Source organism: Mandrillus leucophaeus, unplaced genomic scaffold, assembly GCF_000951045.1.
Source record: "Mandrillus leucophaeus isolate KB7577 unplaced genomic scaffold, Mleu.le_1.0 Scaffold762, whole genome shotgun sequence".
In the NCBI taxonomy this organism is placed as follows: Eukaryota; Metazoa; Chordata; class Mammalia; order Primates; family Cercopithecidae; genus Mandrillus; species Mandrillus leucophaeus.
Genome location: NW_012108275.1, coordinates 1388481 through 1412017, shown reverse-complemented (window position 1 = coordinate 1412017; position 23537 = coordinate 1388481). Strand labels below are relative to the sequence as shown.

Genomic DNA, 23537 nt, shown 5'->3' with positions numbered 1-23537 from the left:
AATTTATATTTTCTTACATTTACTGAGACTTGTTTTGTGGCCTATCATATAGTCTATCTTGGAGAACATTCCATGTGCTGATGAATAGAATGCATATTCTGCAGTTGTTGGATAGAATGTTCTGTAAATATCTGTTAAGTCCATTTGGTGTAGGGTACAATTTAAGTCCATTGTTTCTTTGTTGACTTTCTGTCTTGATGATCTATCTACTGCTGTCAGTGGAGTATTAAAAGTCCCCCACTCTTGCTGTGTTGCCATCTGTCTGATTTCTTAGGTCTAGCAGTAACTGTTTTATAAATTTGGGAGCTCCAGTGTTAGGTGCATATATATTCAGGATTGTGATATTTTCCTTTTAGATTAGTCCTTTTATCATTATATAATGTCCCTCTTTGTTTTTTTAACTGCTACTGCTTTAAGGTTTGTTTTGTCTGATATAAGAATAGCTATTCCTGCTCACTTTTGGTGTCCATTTGCATGAAATATCTTTTTCCACCCCTTTACCTTAAGTTTATGTGAGTCCTTATGTGTTAGGTGAGTCTCCTGAAGACAGCAGAAACTTGGTTGGTGAATTCTTATCCATTCTGCCATTCTGTATCTTTTAAGTGGAGCACTTAGGCCATTTTCATTCAAAGTTAGTATTCAGGTGTGAGGTACTATTCTATTCATCACGCTATTTGTTGCCTGAATGTCTTTTTTTGTTTTGTTTTGTTTTGTTTTTTGTTTTTTGTTTTTTTCATTGTGTTATTGTTATATAGGTCCTGTGAGATTTATGCTTTAAGGAGGTTCTATTTTGGTGTATTGCAAGAATTTGTTTCAAGATTTAGAGCTCCTTTCAGCAGTCTTGTAGTGCTGGCTTGCTAGTTGTTAATTCTCTCGGCATTTGTTTGTCTGGAAAAGACTGTATCTTTCCTTCATTTATGAGGCTTAGTTTTGCTGGATACAAAATTCTTGGCTGATAATTATTTTTTTTTATGTGGGCTAAAAATAGAACCCCAATCCCTTCTAGCTTGTTGGATTTCTGCTGAGAAATCTGCTGTTCCTCTGATAGGTTTTCCTTTATACATTACCTGATGCTTTTGCTTCAGAGCTCTTAAGATTCTTTCCTTTGTCTTGATTTTAGAAAACCTAATGACTATGTGCCTAGGCAATTATCTTTTTGTGATGAATTTCCCAGATGTTCTTTAAGCTTCTGGTGTTTGGATGTCTAGATCTCTAGCAAGGCTGGGAAGTTTTCCTCAATTATTCCCTCAAATATGTTTTCCAAACTTTTAGATTTTTCTTCTTCCTTAGGAAAAACAATTATCTTAGGTTTCGATACTTAACATACTCCCAAGTTTCTTGGAGGCTTTGTTCATTTTTTTTTTAATTCTCTTTTATTTGAATTTGATGGATTGGGTTAATTAGAAAGCCCTGTCCTCGAGCTCTGAAGTTCTTTCTTCTGCTTGTTCAATTTTATTGCTGAGACTTTCCAGTGCATTTTTCATTTCTCTAAGTGTGTCTTTGATTTCCAGAAGTTGTGGTTGTTTTTTATTTATGCTGTCTATTTCACTGAATATTTTTCCTTTCATATCCTGTATCAATGTTTTTAATTTCTTTAAGTTAGACTTCACCTTTCTCTGGCATCTCCTTGATTAGCTTAATAATCAACCTTCTCAATTCTTTTTCTGGAAATTCAGAGATTTCATCTTGGTTTGGATTGCTGGTAAGCTAATGTGATCTTTTGGGGGTGTTAAAGAACCTTGTTTTGTCATATTACCAGAATTGTTTTTCTGGTTCCTTCTCATTTGGGTAAACTATGTCAGAGGGAAGATCTGGGACTCAGGGCTGCTGTTCAGATTCTTTCATCTCATGGGATGCTCCCTTGATGAAGTGTTCTCCCTCTTCCCCTAGGAATGGGGCTTCCTGAGAGCTGCACTGCAGTGATCATTTTTGCTCTTGTGGGTCTAGCCAACCAGTGGAGCTACCAAGCTTCAGGCTGGTACTGGGGAGTGTCTGCAGAGTCCTGTGATGTGATCCATCTTCAGGTCTTTCAGTCATGGATACCAGCACCTGCTCCAGTGAAGGTAGTGGGGGAGTGAAGTGGACTCTGTGAGGGTCCTTGATTGTATTTTTGTTTAGTGCACTGGTTTTTTGTGGGTTGGCCTCCAGCCAGGAGGTGACGCTTTCAAGAGTGCATCAGCTGCAGTACTATAGGAGGATGCAAACTTGCCCTAGGGTTGCCTGGTTAAGTATTCAGATTTTTCAGACAGTAAACAGGGACATAGAGCTTCCAAGAGATTATATCCTTTGTCTTTGGCAACCAGGGCTGGTAGAGAAAGACCACCAGGTAGGAGCAGGAATAGGTGTGTCTGAGCTCAGACTCTCCTTGGGCAAGGCTTGCTGCAGCTACTGTGGGAGATGGTGGTGTGGATCCCAGGCCAATGGAGTTATGTTCCCAGGGGGATTATGGCTGCCTCTGCTGAATCACATAGATCACCAGGGAAAAGGGGTAAAGTCAGCAGTCACAGGCTTCACCCCGCTCCCATGTACACCACAGTCCTAAAGGTTGGTCTCAAGAAAGCAAGCAGACTCAGTTTTTCGGCATCTCAGGGAGCCTGCAGTGGTGATCCAGTTCCTCCAAATGGTCTGTGCATTCTCTCAGCTTTTCTGGCATGTTCCTGCAGTAGTTCTTGGAGCAGAAGTTCATGATGTGAATCTCCACACACTGCTCTGTCTGAGTGGGAGCTGCAAGCTAGTCCTGCCTCCTATCTGCCATTTTAATCCAAATCTCCATAGATGCTTTTGCAAGTGACAATACACCATGCTGCCAAATGACTCTGAATAGCAAGGCCCACAGAGAAGCAGAGTGGTGGAAACTTCTTCCCAGAAAAATTCAATCCTAATTATAAATGGCTAAAAAGAAGGTATTATAAAACAGAACCTCCCAGGGTATTGGTGAAGTCAGGAACAGCACTAAAATGAGCCATCATATTTCCAAGCCAAGCCATATGGCGTGAGAGCTACTAGAGGCACTAGAGGACTTAGAAAGTAGAATCTGCCAATTTATTATAAAATTAGCAGATATACTATTACTTAGCTTAGGTAAACTTGACTGGCTATAGAAAGATACTGTCTAACATTCAACATATTTTTACAAAACAATCCTACCTATTAAAAACTACTTTGGCAGCCAATAAAATAGATGCCTATTTTTTATTGCAAAGAGATAAAATTTTAAACTAAAGCTATATTTTACCTCAATTATCTTGAATGGCTTTATAACTCATTTATATTTTATTTAAAAACCATTTTCTAAGCTGGATTGTTTTAATTTAAAGTATACATTCTACCTAAAGAAATAACTGGAGATGGATATATTACATACATATTTTTATAAAGTATACGTTTAGGAAGTAGGAAGTTTAAACACAGCTGCTTCCTTAATACACAGTTTGCTATCATTTTATTGCCACAATAAGTTATAGTCAATAAAAGGTTTTTTTCCTTGTATTACTCTTCAGTGATTTTATAGAGAGGAAATCAGATGTTGGGCAGCGTTCAAGAATACTATTACTTTTCAATGTTCTCACTTTATGATACCTTGATTTTACCCCATAAAATCTTTTCTGGGGTTTCAAAGTTCTCTGAATCCAATGAGGATTATATTTATTATTATTATTATTACCACTCACACCAATACACCATGCCATTTTTTAAGACAAGCAGAAAAAGTATAAGGCTTAAAAAATCATAATAGGTTTGTTAATGCACAATTTTTCTTTAATTTTTACTTTTATTCTAGATTTTAAAAATGTGAAATGCTTCACGAATTTGCATGTCATCCTTGTGCAGGAGCCATGCTAATCTTCTCTGTATCATTCCAATTTTAGTATATGTGCTGCCAAAGAAAGCACCTAAGGCACAATTTAAAGGGTCATTTATTTGCTACGTAATTTTGACAAAAAGGTCAATTGTTTCATTCTCTTTGAAGTTCAAGCACTAGTTATTGTTACAGTTTTATAATAAGTGGTATAAACATACCTATAAAATAACTGTTTTCTTTTTCCTTTTCCCTTTTTTTTTTTTTTTTGAGACAGGGTCATTGAGGCTGGAATGCAGTGGTGTAATTATGGCTCGCTGCAGCTTTGACCTCTTGGGCTCAAGTGATCCTCCTGCCTCAGCCTCCTGAGTACCTGGGACCACAGGCATGCACCACCATACCAAGCTATTTTTTTTTCATTTTTAGTACAGACAAAGTCTCACTATGTTGCCCAGACTGGTCTTGAACTCCTGGCCTCAAGTAATCCTCCTGCCTTAGGATTGCAGGTGTGAGCCACTAGGTCTGGCCAATAAATTTTTAATGGGAAAAAAAGCTTTTTTCTTGTGATGACTAGCATAAAAACTTCAGTCATCCACTGCAGAAAAAGTGGGCTTTAAATCAAGATTTAAAGAAAAATACTGTCAAACATTATCAAACAGTAAATATAAAAAGATAGTAACATTTTTCTAAGTGACAAACTCATTCTTCCTTAATAAATTTTAATTTAGGAAACCAAAATCTAGGTGAGAATATATTAAAGGCATTCTTCACATAAAATAAGACAGCATTTGTAATATTTTTGACCCAGCTGAAGGAATAAATAATGACTATTTATTGAGGATTTACTGTACTTAGTTATGTATTAATACACATACAGTCTCACTCAATCCTGACAATAACACTACGAAATAGATACTTTATTCTTAGCTATGTATTAATTAGTTATGTATTAATACACATATAATCTCAGTCAATCCTGACAATAACACTATGAGGTAGATATTTTATTTATCTTTAGATGAGGAAACTAAGCCAAACTCTCTTGCTATATTACAAGAAAGGAATTCTTCATACTTCATACCCTTTCACCAAATTAAATGAATTTGTACTTTAATTCAAAGAAGGCAAAGCTACTTTGTGAAAACACTAATTGAATCATAAACATATCCATGATCAGTTTAAACTTGTTCTTTTCTACACTTTAAATTTGAAGCAAAATCAGAATTATTTTATAACTAGCACACATGTATTCAATGCCTAAAACACTGTCTGTGATATTGGACCCAGCAAGAGAAAAAAGGAGTCATAAAGATGTTTTATCTCCTTCGGCTTTTCAAATTGTACTCACTGCTAACAAATACTAGATTTTCCCCAACAATACTCAAAAAGGTTTCTCTTTTGAGCATATAATATTATCTTTAGAAATTAAATGTATAAATCTATTGTTTCCAGGAGTGTAAGTCCAACACAAATCTTACAAATAGTCCTCAGGTCTCTTGCCGACTAGTTGTTAGATCACCAAAACCACTGTAAGTAGAAGAAATGCAGTAACCTATTTTTAATTATAGATTTCTAAGACTGATTTCTTTTTTTTAACTAACGTTACTTTAAGTAACGTTATCATAAAGTAAACATTGACATTTCAGTGATGGAGGCCTGGTAGAAAGTGGTGGGAATGAGTCTCCCAAAAAATAAACAATTCTCAACATTAGCTGAAATTTCTTGGTGGCTCTCAAGCCCTTGGGGAAAAACGAAAGGTTGTCCTCATGCTCAAAATAAACACAAATGCCCTATTTTCAAACCAAAGTCTGTAAAAGGGGCAGCTGCCCATATATTATTACTTGTTAAACTAATGAATGAGTATATACTACATAAAGTAAGCACGTTCATAAACCAAGAGCATTCCGATGATCAGTTTATACCTTCGCCTATGCTAAAACCCTAACTTGTAAGGACCCAGAAGTGACTGAGAACACAGTACTGGTCAGGGTGATATGCAATTATGCTAGGAGTAGGATTTTAGTATTTTAAATGTTTACTTCTTTTCCCCAATCTTACTCATTTATTTATTTAAGAGATTGGGCAGAGGCAAGGGGGTCTCTCTATATTGCCAGGCTGGAGCGCAGTGGCTATTCACAGGCCACTGCAGCCTCAAATTCCTGACTTCGAGTCATCCTCCTACTTCAGCCTCCTGAGTACCTGAAACTACAGATGTATACCACTATGCCTGGGGTTCCTCAGTCTTTCAACTATTTCTTCAGTTGTTGAAAGAACCACACCAATTACCATGATCACATCTAATAGTCTAAGAGTCTAATATGGAACAAAAGATTCCAAACAGTAATTACAAATAAAAAACGGCTTAGAATTAATGTCAAGTTTCTTCAGAAACCTTTAGTAAGCTTATCTAGAAAGATTATCATTCTCAGGAGAAAATCTCTGCATAGCCTTGTTTTGAACCAATTTTATGAGATTTTGTAATGGGGCTCACTTTAGAGGACATGTGATATGGACAGCAGCAGGGTGAAGTGATTGTCCATACGGTAGGGCAGGGGGAATGAAGGAGGTCACAATAGTGGCTTTGGGCAGGTTATCAGAGCCCATGAGTATAAAGAGGGTGTCCACAGGGGAGACAATGGTAGCCCAGGGCATGGTGTCAGAGCCAGAGCCAGGTGAGGCGGGCATTAGTGCATGGGGGTGGGAGAGTCTCGCAGGGGTTGTTGGAATCCAAGGGGATGGAAAGGGCATCCAGGTGGAAGGTGGTGGAAGTGAGGATCCATGGCAGGGGATCAGAACCTGAGCAAGGTAAGGATGGTGTCCACACGACTACCAGGACCCAAGTGGAGTAAAGAGGACATCGCGAAGGGATAGGGAGGCTGGAGGAGAGGGGAGAATGCAGCAGCAGCCCTGCATGGGTTGTCAGAACCAAAGCAGGTGAGAAAGGTATCCAGGTGGAGGTTGAGGGATAACAACATCCCAGGATGCAGTGTAGGTCACTAAGCAGGTGAGGGTGGCCAAAGAGGGCAGTAGCAATGGTAGTGACTCTGCACAAAGTGTCAGAGCCTGCAGAATGAGGAGGGCATCTGTGCCTTAGGAGCCACAGTGTGGGCTTAGTGTGGGATGCTGGAACCTGAGAGGCCTGAGGAGGGCCTCTATGAAGAAGGCAGAGGTAGGGGCAGCACAGAGATGTCAGAGCTCAATAGAGGTAGAAGAGCATCCCTATAGGGAGGTTTCCACAAGGGTACCTCTGTATGAAGTGAGAGAGAACATCCGTGTGGGCTTGGCCATGACCTGGAGCAGGAAGAGAGAGCCCAGGTGAGGTGAGGAGGCATCCACGCCACGGGGCAGCAGCTCTACTGGAAGATTAGTTACACACAGTTGGGACTGATAAAGTAATTAAATATGTCGAGGATAATGGGAGATAAGTTTCTCACTGTCAGAGAAGGGAGGTACAACTATGGAAAGGGGGAAAACTAGAATGAACCATGTGCTATTAGGTTAGAGCTATGATATTAAAAGAGATGCAGTGGCTCACGCCTGTAATCCCAACATTTTGGTAGGCTGAGGTGGGAGGAGCACTTGAGTCTAGGAGTTTGAGACCAGCCTGGGCAACATAGAAAGATCCCATTTCTACAAAAAATAAAAAATAAAAATGAGCCAGGAGTGCTAGTGCACTCCTGTATTCAGGAGGCTGAGGTGGGAGGATCACTTGAGTCCAGGATGTCGAGGCTACACTGAGTCGTGATCATGCCACTGCGCTCAATCTGGGTGACAGAGTGAGACCCTGTCTCAGAAAAAAGAAGAAAAAGAACTATGAAAGCAATATGAGCTCATAGTTTTTAATGAAGACAGACATAATGACAGTGATAGAGATAGAAATATGTTTTTAAATGGTATAATTGGTAAATTCATAATCATTGTGAGTAATTTAAAATCATCTCTGACAGAAGATAAATCAAAGCGATAAAGAATTGAAGAAATTATAGTTTTGAATCACTTGATTATTATTACTTATATTATTAGTATTATAATTATAAATATCAACAACAAAGCGATAGGTCCAGGTTATTTTTTGGAAATATTTTACTTTTAAGTAACTGATAATTCCTTTTTTAAACAAATAGAGAATAGAAAAAGAAAACTCACCCTAATCGACTTTACCAAACTATTATAATCTTTTTTGGAAAACAAGACCATGGCAGAACAATAAAGAAAAAAATATAGGCCAGGTGCAGTGGCTCATGCCTATAATCCCAACACTTTGGGAGGCCAAGGCAGACAGATCACTTGAGGTCAGAAGTTTGAGACCAGCATGGCCAACGTGGCGAAATCCCATCTCTACATACAAAAATTAGCTAGACGTGGTGGCACACACCTGTAATTCCAGCTATTCAGGAGGCTGACATGGGAAAATCACTTGAACCCGGGAGGTGGAGGTTGCAGTCAACTGAGATCACGCCACTGCACTCCAACCTGGGTGACAGAGCAAGATCTGTCTCAAAAAAAGAAAGAAAAAAAATCCTAATTTCACCTATGAGCATAAATGCAAATTTCTATGGAAAATATTAGTAAACTAAATCCAGCAATTTGTGTGTGTGTGTGTGCATATGTTTACATGTGTGAGTGTATGTGTGTGTGAGAACAAGTTGAATTAATCCCAGGAATGCAATGAAGATTATTTAGCATTAAAAAAGTTATAAACACAATTCACCACATTAACAGATTAAGGGAGAAAAACTATATAGTCATTTAAAAAATTAGTAATCTGCATTAAACAAAATGCAACACTAATGCATCACTAAAAAAAAAAAAAACAGCAAACTAGGATTAGGAAGAAATTTCCTCAGTCTGATTAAAAACAAAACAAAACCTTTTTAGAATATTTTCTTTAAAGTCAAGAATAAGATGAAGATGCCTGTTAGCATGACTCTTACTGAAAAAGGGCCTAGTATGCCTGGTCAATGCACTATGAAAGACACTTGGTATCAAGTGTGGAAACGAAGAAACAAAACTGACTTTATTCATAGATAATATTCTTGCCCACACAGAAGACCCAGGACAATCAATGAATAACAACCAGAAATAAGAAAACAAGTATCATCACAAAATGCAAAGTGTTGGATCCCTGATCACTATTCACAAGTCAATATATTCCTACATGCCAACAATAAACTGGAAAATTAAATTTTAAAAATTCAATTCATAATGGCATTAAAATCCTTAAAATACTCATGAATAAAAGCATAAAACTGAATATATGATTTAAAAGCACTGTGATGGATAAACTGACAACTAGAACAAACCAAAAACTGGGAATAAACCACTTTTATTTGGGATCTTAGTATATTACATATTAACGGGAAAAAGATGAGTGTATTTTGGCTCCAAATAACAGAAAACCAATCACCTTAAACAAAAATTATCAACTCACAAAACAAGATATTTTGAGGTAAGGCTCATAGCCATCACTAAGGATTCAGAAAGTTTTCTTTTTTTCTTTTTGCCTTGATAGGAAAAATATATAATGAAGAAATAAGCCCCTTCTTCTGCCTCTTGATGTATGTTTGTGACATTTTAGACATTCTGGGATAATGAAGGGAGCTCATTGACATCCTGAAGAGGACACAGCTTTTAGCCTTATCTGGTTCAACATTTTTGGCAATCTTTGGTAAACTCAACAATATATAACAGGAGACACATTCCAGAGTATTCACTGCATAATTCTTCCTAATCTCACATACATACACACCACACACACACACACACACACACACACACACACACACACGGGCACAAATGCAACAGCCTAACTAAACATCAGTAGAGATTGCATAAATAAATTGTATATTTATGATGTGGTTTAAAGGAATGAGCTAGATCTACATACATCACTTTATTTATTTATTTATTTATTTATTTATTTATTTATTTATTTATTTATTTTTGAGATGGAGTCTCCCTCTGTCACCCAGGTTTAAGTGCAGTGGCACAATCTCAGCTCAATGCAACCTCTACCTCCCGGGTTCAAGAAGTTCTCCTGCCTAAGCCTCCCGAGTAGCTTCCTGAGTATAGATGACCACCACCACACCCAGCTAATTTTTATATTTTCAGTAAAGACAGGATTTTGCCATGTTGGCCAGGCTGGTCTCGAACTCCTGACCTCAAGTGATCCGCCCATCTCGGCCTCCCAAAGTGCTGGGATTATAGGCGTGAGCCACTGCACCTAGCCCATCACTTTGGATTATCTTAAAAATAGAACCTTGAGAGAAAAAAGCAAGCTATTTAGGGATATTTATAGTATAACATCACTTATGTAAAATTAAAACCTATAGCATAAATGCTCTATATTATTTATGAAAAAGTAAATATTTAATAAAATGTAAAAACAACGAATTGAGCTTGTAATTATCTCTAGGGAAAGAAAAAGGAAAATCAAATTAGAGATGGTTATATAGTATCAAGAATGCTTCAACTTTATCTCTAGTTTTATTTCTTTAATGAAAAAGGATCCATGATAGATATGAAAATAATGATAAATCATATTGAGTCTATGTGGAAAGTTTATAGATACTTGTCGTTTTAGTACATTTATGCTTTATAATCCTCTATCCCTTTTTAAAGTACTGTATAATTTTAAAAACTACTTTATAATTTAAAAAAATACATACTACATATTTTTTGAAAAGTTTCCCATGAAAATATTTCATCAGTCATGAAAAGTTCCTATCTCACATACAAATATCTGTATAAACACTACAAATGGAGATCACTTCCTTCATATTTTACTAAACGCCATTTTAAGGCACATACTATGTGTTGCTTAAGGACTCGAAACTAGGTAATGTCAGAGGAAATGTGAATAGTAGTAATATGTTACAGAAAAAGTAGCAAGGATCAAATAAAGACACCATGAAGAGCGAGAAAGGTCCAAATGGCATAAAATTGAAAGAGGTTTCCAGAGGTTAGTTCAATGCTCAAAAAACATCCTTAGTATTGAATGAGAAGCCAAAGACATTACTGTCAAAATATTTTTTTAAACAGGTGTGAAAAAAGTTTCTACTTGAACTTTAACTCGGGGGCACTTAGAGAATATGAAGCAGGGCATATGTCAACAATATGATTTATTACTAAGGCTATAATAAATGTCAAAGTTTTTCCCTGGAAATCGAAACATTAATTATTAAGATCCCACGAAGTACCCACAGCAACATACCTGAAGAAGGAGTCTTTCAAAAGCGAGAAAGTTGTCCCACTTGGCAGTCTGTGGGTGTTTCAGCGTTTGAGCTGTGGCCAGCCCAAGCTGGAGGAGCCCACAGTGATTCATTAGAGCTTTGAGGTTGTTCTTGAAGAGCTGAATATAGGACATGAGCTGTCCTGGTGTGACTCTCCCTGGAAAAACATAAGAATTTATCAGTGTACCCCTTTCTGGGAATAGTACAAATAATGAGAAGGATTCCATTAATAATACCACTGTCTTGTATTTGGGCAGAACATCAGAGTTGACTACAAGCTTTCCTAAGCTATTGTGATTCTTACAACTATATAGTGAAAAGAGCAATATTGGTACTATTATTAATACTTGCATTTTGCAAGTAAAGAAACCGGGATGTTAGTTAAGGATCTGGTCAAGGTCATATTGCTAGTAGAATTCATTTTATCATTATGTAATACTCTGTAAATAAGTTTTCAAATAAAGTCATATAAATAAATATTTGTTGAGCTCAACTTGGAGTACCTCTTTATGACATATGACATAGCAATCTAAGAGGGAAAAAGGTATGATTTCTAATTGTGTGTGTATATACATAAAAGAAGATGAGAAATAGCTTATGACTGTACCTAAAACTTTACCACTGATATCAGTGAGTTCATGACAATATTCATGAGGATAAAAGCAGTTACACGGAACAAAAATGTATCAAGAACTAGGGCGGCAAAACCACTGGAAGAGGAGGTATCAGAAGAAAAGTTTGGTGTGGGTAACAGCACATTTGCTACAATGGTCACCTACATTTAGAACAAGAGAGTCCACTTCATAAAAGGACAGAGACTGTACAAAACACATGTACATCTACAAACACACAAACTGTTGAGGATTCACTCCTTCAGAGCCCCTAACTCCAAGTTTTGCCGGTAGCAGTCTTTCCACTGAGTCTCCTCCCACTCTCCAGTCTATGAAATTTCATTCCTGCCATTCCTCCATGCTATGTGCAAAGCTCCTGGACACCAGATTCTCCCCACCAGGCAAGAAGGCACTGGGGCCAAACATAGATGTAAGCCAAGTAATTCATTCCTATGTTTCACCCACGCCATGTTTGTGGGTTGTTCTTTGATACTGAAATCCAAGTTTATTTGCTTGTTATACCTAGGTTTTTAAATATTTGGCAATGAAACCACCTGCATTTATTTAGCAATTTACACAGTGCTTACACAAACACACCCTTTACTGATTCTCATGGCAACTCCTTGAGGTAGCAAACGAGGCTTGTGCTGCGTCTACCAGCCCTGCCCGACGTGCTAAGAACACAATGTCTTACCCAGTGCTAAATGGCAGATATTACTTAATAAATGGTTTTTGCTAAAAGTAAAGACCTCGCCACATGAAACTTAAAAGCCTACAACATATCTTTCTATCTTTTCATTAATTTTTTGAAGAGATTAAGAATGTTTAAGTTCTTCATTACCAGTTTATCAGGGTAAGCATTTAAAGAAAAAGAACAGTGGGAATGATAAGTAGGAGAGTGAGTCTCACGAGTATCTTTAGTCCCTTGGTAAAGCATGGGTTTGCTCCTGATTCTCAAAGCAGCAAGCTAACAATTTGCTTGCTCAAGTACTCATAGAAAAAAGACCTCATAAATACTTTGATTTCTTTATCAGGTTTATTAAGGTATTTTCTACATACAGGAACATTCACCCTTTTCTAGTGTACAGTTCTATGAATATTGACAAATGGATATGGTTGGATACTACTGTCACAGTCAAAATACAGAACATTCCCATCATTCCAAACAGCTCCCCTTCTTGGTAGTCCATTCACTTTCCCCAATTCCAGCCCTGTTGGTTGACGAACCCTTACCTGTGTTTATCTGATTTCCATCTCAGTTTTGCCTTTCTAGAGTGTCATATAAATGGAATCACATAGTATGTAGCCATTTGAGTTTGGTTTCTTTCGATGAATCATAATGTATTTGAGATTCATCCATGTTGCTGCTTTTTCTTTTTCTTGCTGAGTGATATTTCATTGTGTGGATGTATCATAGTTTAGCCATTTATTTATCTATTCACTAGTTAATGAGTATTTGGGTTGTTTTCAATTTTTTGGAAATTATGAATAAAGCCTTCACAAACATCTGTGTACAGGTTTTTGTGTGTGTATACATATGTCTCATTTTCCTTTAGGCAAATTTCTAGGAGTAGGTTTCTAGGTCAGATGCTAAGTATCTGCTTACTTTTAATTCTTTTTCAGTTTGTAAGCTTTATTTTATCACTCTTCTCAAATATATCAGAAAGCAAATCAACAGTGCATCTTATGTTAAGTTTACAACAAAACTGAACAATGTAATTGTGTTTGATGAAAAAGTTTTTTAGCAAAAAAGCATATGATACAGTCCATTGAAATGCAGGGTTCATGCTTTTTAGGTACATTAAAAAGTGGAAAATAAAAGACCTCTGCTACGCAGCAACATAAAACGAGTTTAAAAGACTTGAGTGGAAATCAGACACTTAGGGGTTTGTGGAAAAAAAAAAAAAAACTTCTTGGTACTGATCCACATCTACATTTATAGTCCCATTTAGTTACTTTTTTAATTTTTATTTTAGGTTTAGAGGTACATGTGCAGGTTTGTTATATAGGTAAACTCATGTCATGGGGATTTGTGGTACAGAATATTTTGTCACCCAGGTACTACGTTTAGTACCTACTAGTTACTTTTTCTGATCCTCTCCTTCCCCCTACCCTCCACCCTCAAGTAAGCTCCAATATCGGCCGTTCCCCTCTTTGTGTCCATGTGTTCCCATCATTTAGCTCCCACTTGTAAGTGAGAACATGCAGTATTTAGTTTAAGTGCATGTTTAATTTTATAAGAATTTGGCAAACTGATTTCCAAAGTGGGCTGTACCACCAGCAACATATGAGAGTTTTAGTTGTTTTACAACTTCACCAACACTTGGTTTTGTCAGCTATTTTTATTTTAGCCATTCTAACAGATGTGTAGCAGTATCTCATTGTGGTTTTAAATTTCATTTTCCTAATGACTAATGATATTAAGCACCTTTTCACGTGTGTTTTTTGCCATCCTATATCTATTTTGCTGAAGTGGCTGGTCAAATCTTTTGTTCATTTTTTAATTAGGTTATTTGTTTTCTTATTACTGAGTTGTGAACGTCATGCACTTTTATTGATTCAATGATTCAATATATATTTCTGTAACAGGCACTATTCCTGTTTCTAGGAATAAATCCGTGAACAAATCCAGACAAAAATCCCTACATTTGTAGCCAACAAATAAAGATGATCTCCTAATTAATTCAGCCTCTTACATGTCATTCTCTCTTAAGGGATGGGGACCTTTTGTGCAAATGACTAACATTTTTAAGAAATGATATTCTCTGACACCTATTATATTAAACAAATTTTCCGACAAAATGGTTTCAAACTTAAGAAACTTAAGAAATTGCCATGAGCTCCATTTATTTATATAAACACTGTACTACAGGTGATGGCAGTGTGGCTCCTAAACACACAGAACTTAGTCTATCAAGACAAACATTCATTTAATGACCATACAAAGAGTTACTTAATCATGATAAGCACTGCTAAAGAAAAATACAAAATATCTTGAAGGTGTGAAAGGCTCTACATGATATGAAAACTGCCTACCCCACCAACTCCATCTCCTCAACTGAAAGAAGTGGAATTAAATAGATTCAAAATATATACAATTCATTTGTACTGTAACTATGTTTTAGAGAGACTCCAGGAAATGGGAATCACCAGAGGAAGTCATCAGAGGATCGGCTTAGATTTCTATTGTAATAACCGTACGTTCATTTTAAAGATAAAAGTGTCTTCGATTAAAAAACACAGTCCAGGCCTGGCGCGGTGGCTCATGCCTGTAATCCCAACACTTTGGGTTTGGGAGGCCAAGGCGGGCGGACCACGAGGTCAGGAGATCGAGACCATCCTAGCTAACACGGTGAAACCCCATCTGTACTAAAAATACAAAAAAATTAGCCGGGCTTGATGGTGGGCACCTGTAGTCCCAGCTACTCGGGAGGCTGAGGCAGGAGAATGGCGTGAACCTGGCAGGCGGAGCTTGCAGTGAGCCGAGATCGGGCCACTGCACTCCAGCCTGAGTGACAGAAGCAGACTCCATCTCAAAAAACAAACAAACAAACAAACAAAACACACAGTCCTCGCCAGGCGCAGTGGCTCACGCCTGTAATCCCAGCACTTTGGGAGGCTGAGGCGGGTGGATCACTTGAGGTCCAGAGTTGGAGACCAGCCTGACCAACATGGTGAAACCCCGACTCTACTAAAAATTCAAAAATTAGCCAGGCATGGTGGTGGGTGCCTGTAGTCCCAGCTACTGGGGAGGCTGAGGCATGAGAATCACTTCAACCCGGGGGGTGGAGGTTGCAGTGAGCCGAGTTCGCACCACTACACTCCAGCCTGGCAGGCAGAGTGAGACTCCGTCTCAAAATAAATAAATAAATAATAAATAAATAAAAAAGAAAGAAATAGAAAAGTTAGCTGGGCATGGTGGTGCTCACTTGTAGTCCCAGCTACTCAGGAGGCTGAGGCAGAAGAATCACTTGAACCTGGGAAGTGGCAGTTGCAGTGAGCCGAGATCGTGTCACCGCACTCCAGCCTGGGTGACAGAGCGAGCCTCCATCTCAAAAAAAAAAAAAAAAAAGTCAAATTTTTTATCCAATCAGCATTTCCTAGCTGAGACCCAGACTCAGCTACCATCTTTATGTAACGTCACCTTCTCATATAAGGCATGTGATCTAAAGGAACAAATGAGTATATCTCCTAATAGAAAATATCAACACCACACTACCTCGTATTCCTTGTGGATTTAGTAGTTATTCACCTTTTCTACTCTGTTCTATTCCCCTTTGTATGTCTGTTTTCACACACTCATGCCACTAATCCTTTGTTAGGTATAAATCATGACAACAGATTTTCTTTTTCCTAAAAATCCCTGAGAGGCTAACTGGAACTTAACAAAAAAAGTAATTCACACAGATGCTCAAAAAAAAAAAGGGCCAGTGACATTTTAAAAAATTTTAAATTTAACCATAACCTTACCAAAAGCAAATGGAAATCAACTAATTGACTAACCACTGAAGTAAAATTTCTTGGTTTATATAAACTAAAACAGCAAGCAACTAGACAAGTGTTGAAAAAATAATGGACAGAACATTTATTCATACTTCACCTTACAAAAACAACAAACAAAACCCTTGACAGACAGTTATACATGGTTATCTAAAAATGTCAACCCACAAGGCTTTACAACACATTTTAAAAGCCATAAAACAAAGGTTATTTCATATTAAGACTGTATAAATATATAGCAACTTTTTGAAATGTGATTTTCAGTTAGGCTTTCTTTTTCTTCTTCTTTTTTTTTCTTTACAGATGCAAGGTCTTGTTATGTTGCCCAGGTTAGTATCAAACTCCTGGCCTCAAGCAATCCTCCCACCTCCCAAAGTGCTGGGATTACAGGTGTAAGCCACCATACCTGGCCCTTATTTCACCTTTAAGAAAGAGAAACAAGCTTTTGGTTTCAATTTAGCTAAGAGAAAAATACAAAACTTCATCAAACACCAATTCTATACATTTTCAAAACTGTTATTAAAATATCAATTTATCTCAGGTAAAATGTTACAGATTTAGAAAACAAAAGGATTTAATATTATGTCAATATTCTCTGTGATTCTTACAATATTGAATTCAACTGAATTCAAATGCATTATGAAGCTGTATTAGTCCATTCTCACACTGCTATAAAGAAATACCCCAGACTAGGTAATTTATAAAGGAAAGAGGTTTAATGGTCTCACAGTTCTGCATGACTGAGGAGGGCTCAGGAAACTTACAATCATGGCAGAAGAAAAGCAAACATGTCCACCTTCACAAGGTGGGAGGAGAGAGGAAAATGAGTAGCAAAGAGGCAACAGCCCCTTATAAAACCATCATATCTTGTGAGAACTCACTCACTATCACCAGTACAGCATTGGGAAAACTGCCCCCATGATACAATTACCTCCACCTGGTCTCTCCCTGGGGATTATGGGGATTACAATTTAAAATGAGATTTGGGTGGGGACACAAAGCCTAACCACATCAGAAGCTATTCTTCCAATTACTGCACATATTTGACAAATTATAGATTTCTCAATCTGTTTTCTGGCAGGTAAAATATATTTAAAATATTTACACAGATATAATTCTTTATTGGCACTCTTAAAACAATGACTATTTTATCATAGTCATTCTGTCAGATATGATTTAATGGCAAAACTGTTATGATGGGAAAAAGCAACCAACACATAAAATTTTGTCTAGAGGCCAGGCGCAGTGGCTCACCCCTGTAATCCCAGCACTTTGGGAGGTTGAGGCAGGCATATTACTTGAGGCCAGGAGTTTGAGACAAGTCTGGCCAACATGGCGAAACCCCATCTCTACTGGAAGTACAAAAATTAGCCAGACACGGTATCATATGCCTGTAATCCCAGCTACACAGGAGACTAAGGCATGAGAATTGTCTGAGCCCAGGAGAAAGAGGTTGCAGTGAGCCAAGATTGTACCATTGCACTCCAGCCTGGGCGACAGAGGAAAACTCTGTCTTAAAAAAAAAAAAAAAAGAAACAATGAAATTTTGTCTAGAATAGCATATTTAGCAAACAAAAAATTGTAAAACCCTTGACATAAGAAACAGTCATAGCGTCATTGCCTGTTTTTTATTCATTCAATTCTGCAAAGATGAATGAAAATCCAGTGGGTAGAATTTGAATAAACAGATGTATATGTTTTAAGACATGCATTCTTAGAAATCTAATGTCAGCATTTCATTTTTCTCCTTTTCAATCATTTTCTAATATAATAAAGGCAATGTATATTAGAATACTTAAATATAATATATTCTGCTAAAACACTGGTTTATTAGTTCATACACAACTGGCAAACAGGAATTATGTCAATATTATTCAAAAGTCACATCTGTTCATGTGAGATTTTTTCCCCATTATTTTAATATTTTGTGCTACCAAAGATGGCAGCTAAACACAAAGTAAATGAGCACAACTGAACACACCAAGCTACAAGAGGAATTGAGTACCCTATGAAGCACCCATTCATCTTTGTTTTTCCTCTTGGCTCTGCTGGCCATGCGCCCTGTTTTGAAAGTGATTCCTGTTTGATTTGACCTGATCTCCAATGCATTTTGCTTTTGACTTCCTAAACAACCTCAACTCCTCTTACACCTTCCAACGAGCTACTGTAAACTCTTTTGCTCACATAAAGTTCCATATATGCTGTAACACTGATTTATAGAAATTTAGCATGTCTTTTTAACTGTGCTAATATTTTTATCAAGAGTCTTAATGTTTTTGTAAGTGCTCTGATTACAAGGTTGCATAGATTTTTGAATGGGCTCCTGCTGATACCATGAGCCCTGATTCCTAGTATGTGATGCAAAACCCAAGTTTTTCAGAAATGCATATATATCATAGCAAAAAATACCCCTGCTGATATATAGACAGGGGCGGAACTTTACTAAGATTAAACTATTGGTTAGTACACAGCACCATGAAAGAAAACTTCAAATGTTAATTCAACAGCTGACACAAGAGAAACAGAATCTTGAGTATGCCAGATGGCTTACGAGTTCCGTAAATAATGTGCAAAAGACAAGAGGCTACCCTGAACACATGTGTTTATATTGGCTCCGCAGGAGATGCATCAGAATGATAAAAAGGAATAAAAAGGGGTAGAAATGCACTCAAGAAGATCACTGAAATAGTCTATAAGCAGACAAAAGATTTCAACACCTTTTCCCCTCACCTGTTGGTTATCTCTGGAACTCACATTATCTATTTTAGCTTTCTGTTTTGTTCTGTCAACTCAGCAAGATCTTATAGCTGTCCATGTTCTTAGTAGAGGATATTAAGTCCCTTGCCCTTCTCTTTATTTCTTCTTTCCCTCTTTCACCTTTTAAATTATCAGTATTTGTATTTTTCCTGGTCAAGATTGATAGCATTTCTATTTCATTCCATAACCATAATAAATTATGGTTTTACTAAACTATTTGGTGCTTTTTCTGTAGTTTGATTCTAAAAGTTCAAAATCAATCAGTAGTGTTTACAACACCATAAACTGTATAACAATTCCATTCTCCTGTACTTTGAAGATTCACAGTGATTGTGTCTAATTTAGAGCTTTTTCAAACTTTTATTTTAGGTTCGGGGTAGAGGTACAGGTTTGTTATGAGGTTTTTTAATTCTTCCTACTTGCTTCTCAGTAAACCTATTTAATTTGAATACAGTTTCCTTCTGTATTTTGGGAAAGTTTCACATTCTTTCATGCTAATTGCTCTCTGTCTTTTGAAACTATTAATAGTTCATGGGCCTTCTAGATTGCTTCTGTATGTTTGTCTTTTCTCTGATCTTTTCTTCTACATTTCTTTCTATATTCTCTTCTCTCTCCTTTGTTCCTACATTTTAGGAGATTTTCTTGATTTATCTTTAAACTACTGGCTGAAGTTTTTGGCTAAATATTTTATTTTCACAATGATATCTTTAATGTCCAAGGGCCTTTTTTAAAACAGCTTTATTGAGATATAACTTACATACTATAAAATTCCCCCCTTAAAGTATACAATTCAGTGATTTTTGGTATATTCACAGAGTTGTACAACCATCAGTGTGATATAATTTCAAAACATTTTTATTAGCCTAAAAAGAAACCCCATACCCAAATAAAAAAGATTTTATATATCTATACATATTAGAATTTCAGCTGAACAAAATTTCCAGCTAAAAGGCATAACTGTACTTAGCTATACCAGGAAATGAAAAAACAACAGAAATGATAATATTCAAGTAAATTCAGCAATAATTGAACTCTGTTTTTTTAATATAGTAAAACTATCACCATGTGTGGTTTTTTTAATTTAATGAAGTACAAATTTCTAGATAGTGAAAGAGTGATGGATGAGTATGAATTTATGGAGGAAAACAAACAACAAAAATCAACTCCCACCTCCATAAGAGGCTTTGCTTGGAATATGTGAAAGGGCTCTGACCACAAAAGGAGCTACCTGCCCAGAAGAAAAAGCATGAGCTACTCCAGCCTCAGAAGCCTCAGGGATAATAGAGGTGAATAGTGAGGAGTATAACCTACATAAAGCACATGAACCTTAAGTATACGGTTCAAATAATTTTTACGTATGTATATATCCATGTACTCACCAACCAGAGCAAGATATAGAATATGTCAAGCACTCTAGAAGACTCCCTTGTATACTTACCCAGTTGATAATCTCCTCCTAAAGGTAAACACAACAGACCATTTTTTGTCTAGTTTTAAACTTAATATAAATGGAATCCTACATAATGTATTTTTTCTTGTCTGGCTTCTTTTGTTCCAAAATCTCATTTTTTGTTTGTTTGTTTGTTTCTGTGTTTTACTACTCTGTATGACTATAACAGTTTTTTTTAATCAATTCTACTGTTAAAACATATTTAGGTTTTAGAGTCTGGGACCATCATAAATACTAATGCTATGAACATTCTAAGACATGCCTTTCAGTGGACATAATCATTTGTTTCTATTGGATATATACACAGGTATGGAACTATTGGGTGGGTGAATATCAGTTTTCCTTGGTACTGTCAGTTTTCCATGGTTGTACCAATATCCTCACACATTTTACTTTTTTTTTTTTAAAGGCAGAGTCTCAGTTTGTAGCCAGGCTGGAGTGCAATGGTGCAATCTCAGCTCACTGCAACCTCCGCTTCCCAGGTTCAAGTGATTCTCATGCCTCAGCCTCCCAAGAAGCTGGGATTACAGGTGCCCACCACCACACCCAGCTAATTTTTGTATTTTTTTTTTTTTTTTTTAGTAGAGACAGGGTTTCACCATGTTGGCCAGTTACATTGGCTTTAACATAACTTAAAATAATTTTAAAATATGCATGTAATGATGCATTACATGCATAATGTAATGTATGACTGATAAGTTTCCTTCATGGTATTTTATGCTAGGTAGACAAAAGTCTAATGAGTGAAAGAAAAAAAAAATCACAAGAGAAACCACATTGCCACATTGCCATACTATTAATATGCACCTTTTTTTATTGTTTGTTTATTTGTTTATCTACTTACTTTCTTACCTTATTATATAGAAAAAAGTTGGAAAGGCAAGACACTAATTTAAGAAAAAAGGTCACTTTGAAGAACAGGATGGTGGGGGCAGGGAAGAGAGGAAGTGTACATTCATTTTTTATTTTATATATGTTGTCATCTGAATTTTCTAGAAGCTTGTGCTAGTATAACTTTTGAAATACTGTCTATGTTCTGACACAAAACAATATGTCTCATGTACAACAGACGGATGTATCTTTTTCTCTGGGAAATTTGACTTTATTACTATCACTATTTGTACAACGCACAAAGCATTGTCTTTCAACAGATAAAGAAATAGAAGAGAAATAATAACTCCTTACTTCTTACCTCAATGGGGTTTAAATGAGAAAGAAATATGGTTAACATGCATATTTAAGTAAAAATCCTGCTCATAATGACTATCAGATACTGAAACAACTTATTAAAGGGGGAAGAGGGAAGGAATTATAAATCTCCCACAGGGATTTGGAGGACTATATATATACAGCCAACTGTATAGTGAAAGTTGGATAAAGCCCAGCTGGGAATTTTTGTCCATTTTAATAGCACCATAAATATTGAAGGTTTTCTGGGATATCCTTTAAGTAGTATAGGTTTCTTGTTACACAATTTTTTTAGCTCTACAGCATTACAAAGGTAAAATAAGAAATTAATGTGAAAAGAGCACTTTAATTATATGAATCAATTCAATCAAAGGGTTTAAAATTCAGAAATCTGCTGAAAAATCTATTTCAAGGCTACTATGGAATAAGGTACAACTGCTGCAGGATCCGGAGTCATGAACAGAAAATAAATAGCTCTCTCCGAAGTTATACAAAACAGTGAAATATAAAACCACCAGAAACATTTACGGTTTAGCTTTCTTTGGAAATGCAGCCTTCTTGAGGCTAATTTAAACAGTGCCTCAACATTTATAAACTCAGCAGATAGCACGGCAGATAATAGGTAGATTACCTCTGTTTTGCAGGGGCAAATTACCAGGCCACCAGGGAAACCATTTTCTTGGTGGATCCACTCTAACTTGGAAAGGAATTTCTGCTCTTAAGGGTACCTCTAAATAAATTCCCACCTATAGCCATGGGCCTTCTCCCCATATCATTCTCTCAGGATTTAAAAGCTGCTAGCCATATTATCATGTTGAGGATCCCTTATATTGAGAAAATTTAAGAAGACTGATAAGCAAGATGGCTGACTAGAGTTGCCTAATGTTCATCTCCCCAACAAAAAAGAACCAAAACAATAAAAAAAACAACTAAAATTCAAGCAGAATGACTAAAGAATGCTGAAGTACAGTACAGCAAGCGAGTGGTGGAAACCATGTGGGGCACAAAAACTCAGAGGATGGCACATAAAGAAACACCTTGCCTTAACCTCCCCATTCCCCTGGCTGGGATCTGCCCAGAACTAGAATGGTCTTTTCCTTGAGGGGAAAGGGTAAGCTGGAGGCCTCCAGCAGCCCCTATCACCACTGTAGATACCTGCAATCTTTGCTACCAGAGAACACTGCAGTCCTCACAGGTCATGAACTCAGTTAGGGAGCTTCCTGGAGGTCACATGGCTGTACTACTTCAGAAAAAGAACCCACATTCTGTCCCGCCACCCACCACCTCCCCACAACCCTGTGGCCCAAGATGCTTTGCAGAGTACCATCTTGAAACTAGAGCCTCTACTAGAGTGCATCCTTCTCTGGGGGAAGAGTAGCCACTGCATCCCATCATCCCTGAGGCTTTGCCATCACTGTACCATATTCACATACACAGAAGCAGAGCATTCCCTAGCCAAACCACTGAAGCTTGCATCCCGCTGAAGTAAAGCTCCCTAAGGGGCACTCCATCTCCTGGATCCCAGCTCCTGCGGTGCGTGCCCCATTCCCAGGCTACTAAGAGCCTCGCCCAGGGGAATACCCACACTCCTGGCACCTGAGCCAATCTGGTGCCTTGACCCCCAGAAATCTGAGCTTAAGCCTAGTGGAGCAGCCATGCACCCTGGTGCCTAAGCTGATGCAGCACCCAGCCTCTCAGGGACACAAAATCCTAGTCCAGCAGAGTAGGTATATGTTCTAACCCCCAGGGACTGGAATCCAGACTTCAGCAAAACCACAGGGCCCCCCAGCATCCCACCCTTTGGGACCTAGAACCTGGTCCCAGTAGAGGTCCACCATCTCCCAGTACCTCACTCCCCAAGGACCTGGAGCTCCCGCACAGCAGAGCAGTCATATACCCCATGCTCCCTAGCTGATAAAGGAAACCAGGGCCCTGGCCCAGCAGAGCAGCTATGCTCCCAGGCACCTGAGAAAATGTGGTACCCTGTCCCAAGGGAAATA

At 37.5% G+C, this 23537-nt stretch overlaps 1 protein-coding gene across 2 annotated transcripts in view; it reads right to left on the bottom strand.

Annotated features, from left to right (window-relative positions):
- SCFD2 (sec1 family domain containing 2) overlaps window positions 1–23537 on the bottom strand; it is a 510554-nt gene that overhangs the window by 382907 nt on the left and 104110 nt on the right. For both annotated transcript variants that reach the window (XM_011966517.1, XM_011966518.1), the window contains exon 4: window positions 11013–11188. In XM_011966517.1, coding sequence (XP_011821907.1) covers window positions 11013–11188 — 176 coding nt within the window. The remainder of the gene's footprint in view (window positions 1–11012; window positions 11189–23537) is intronic.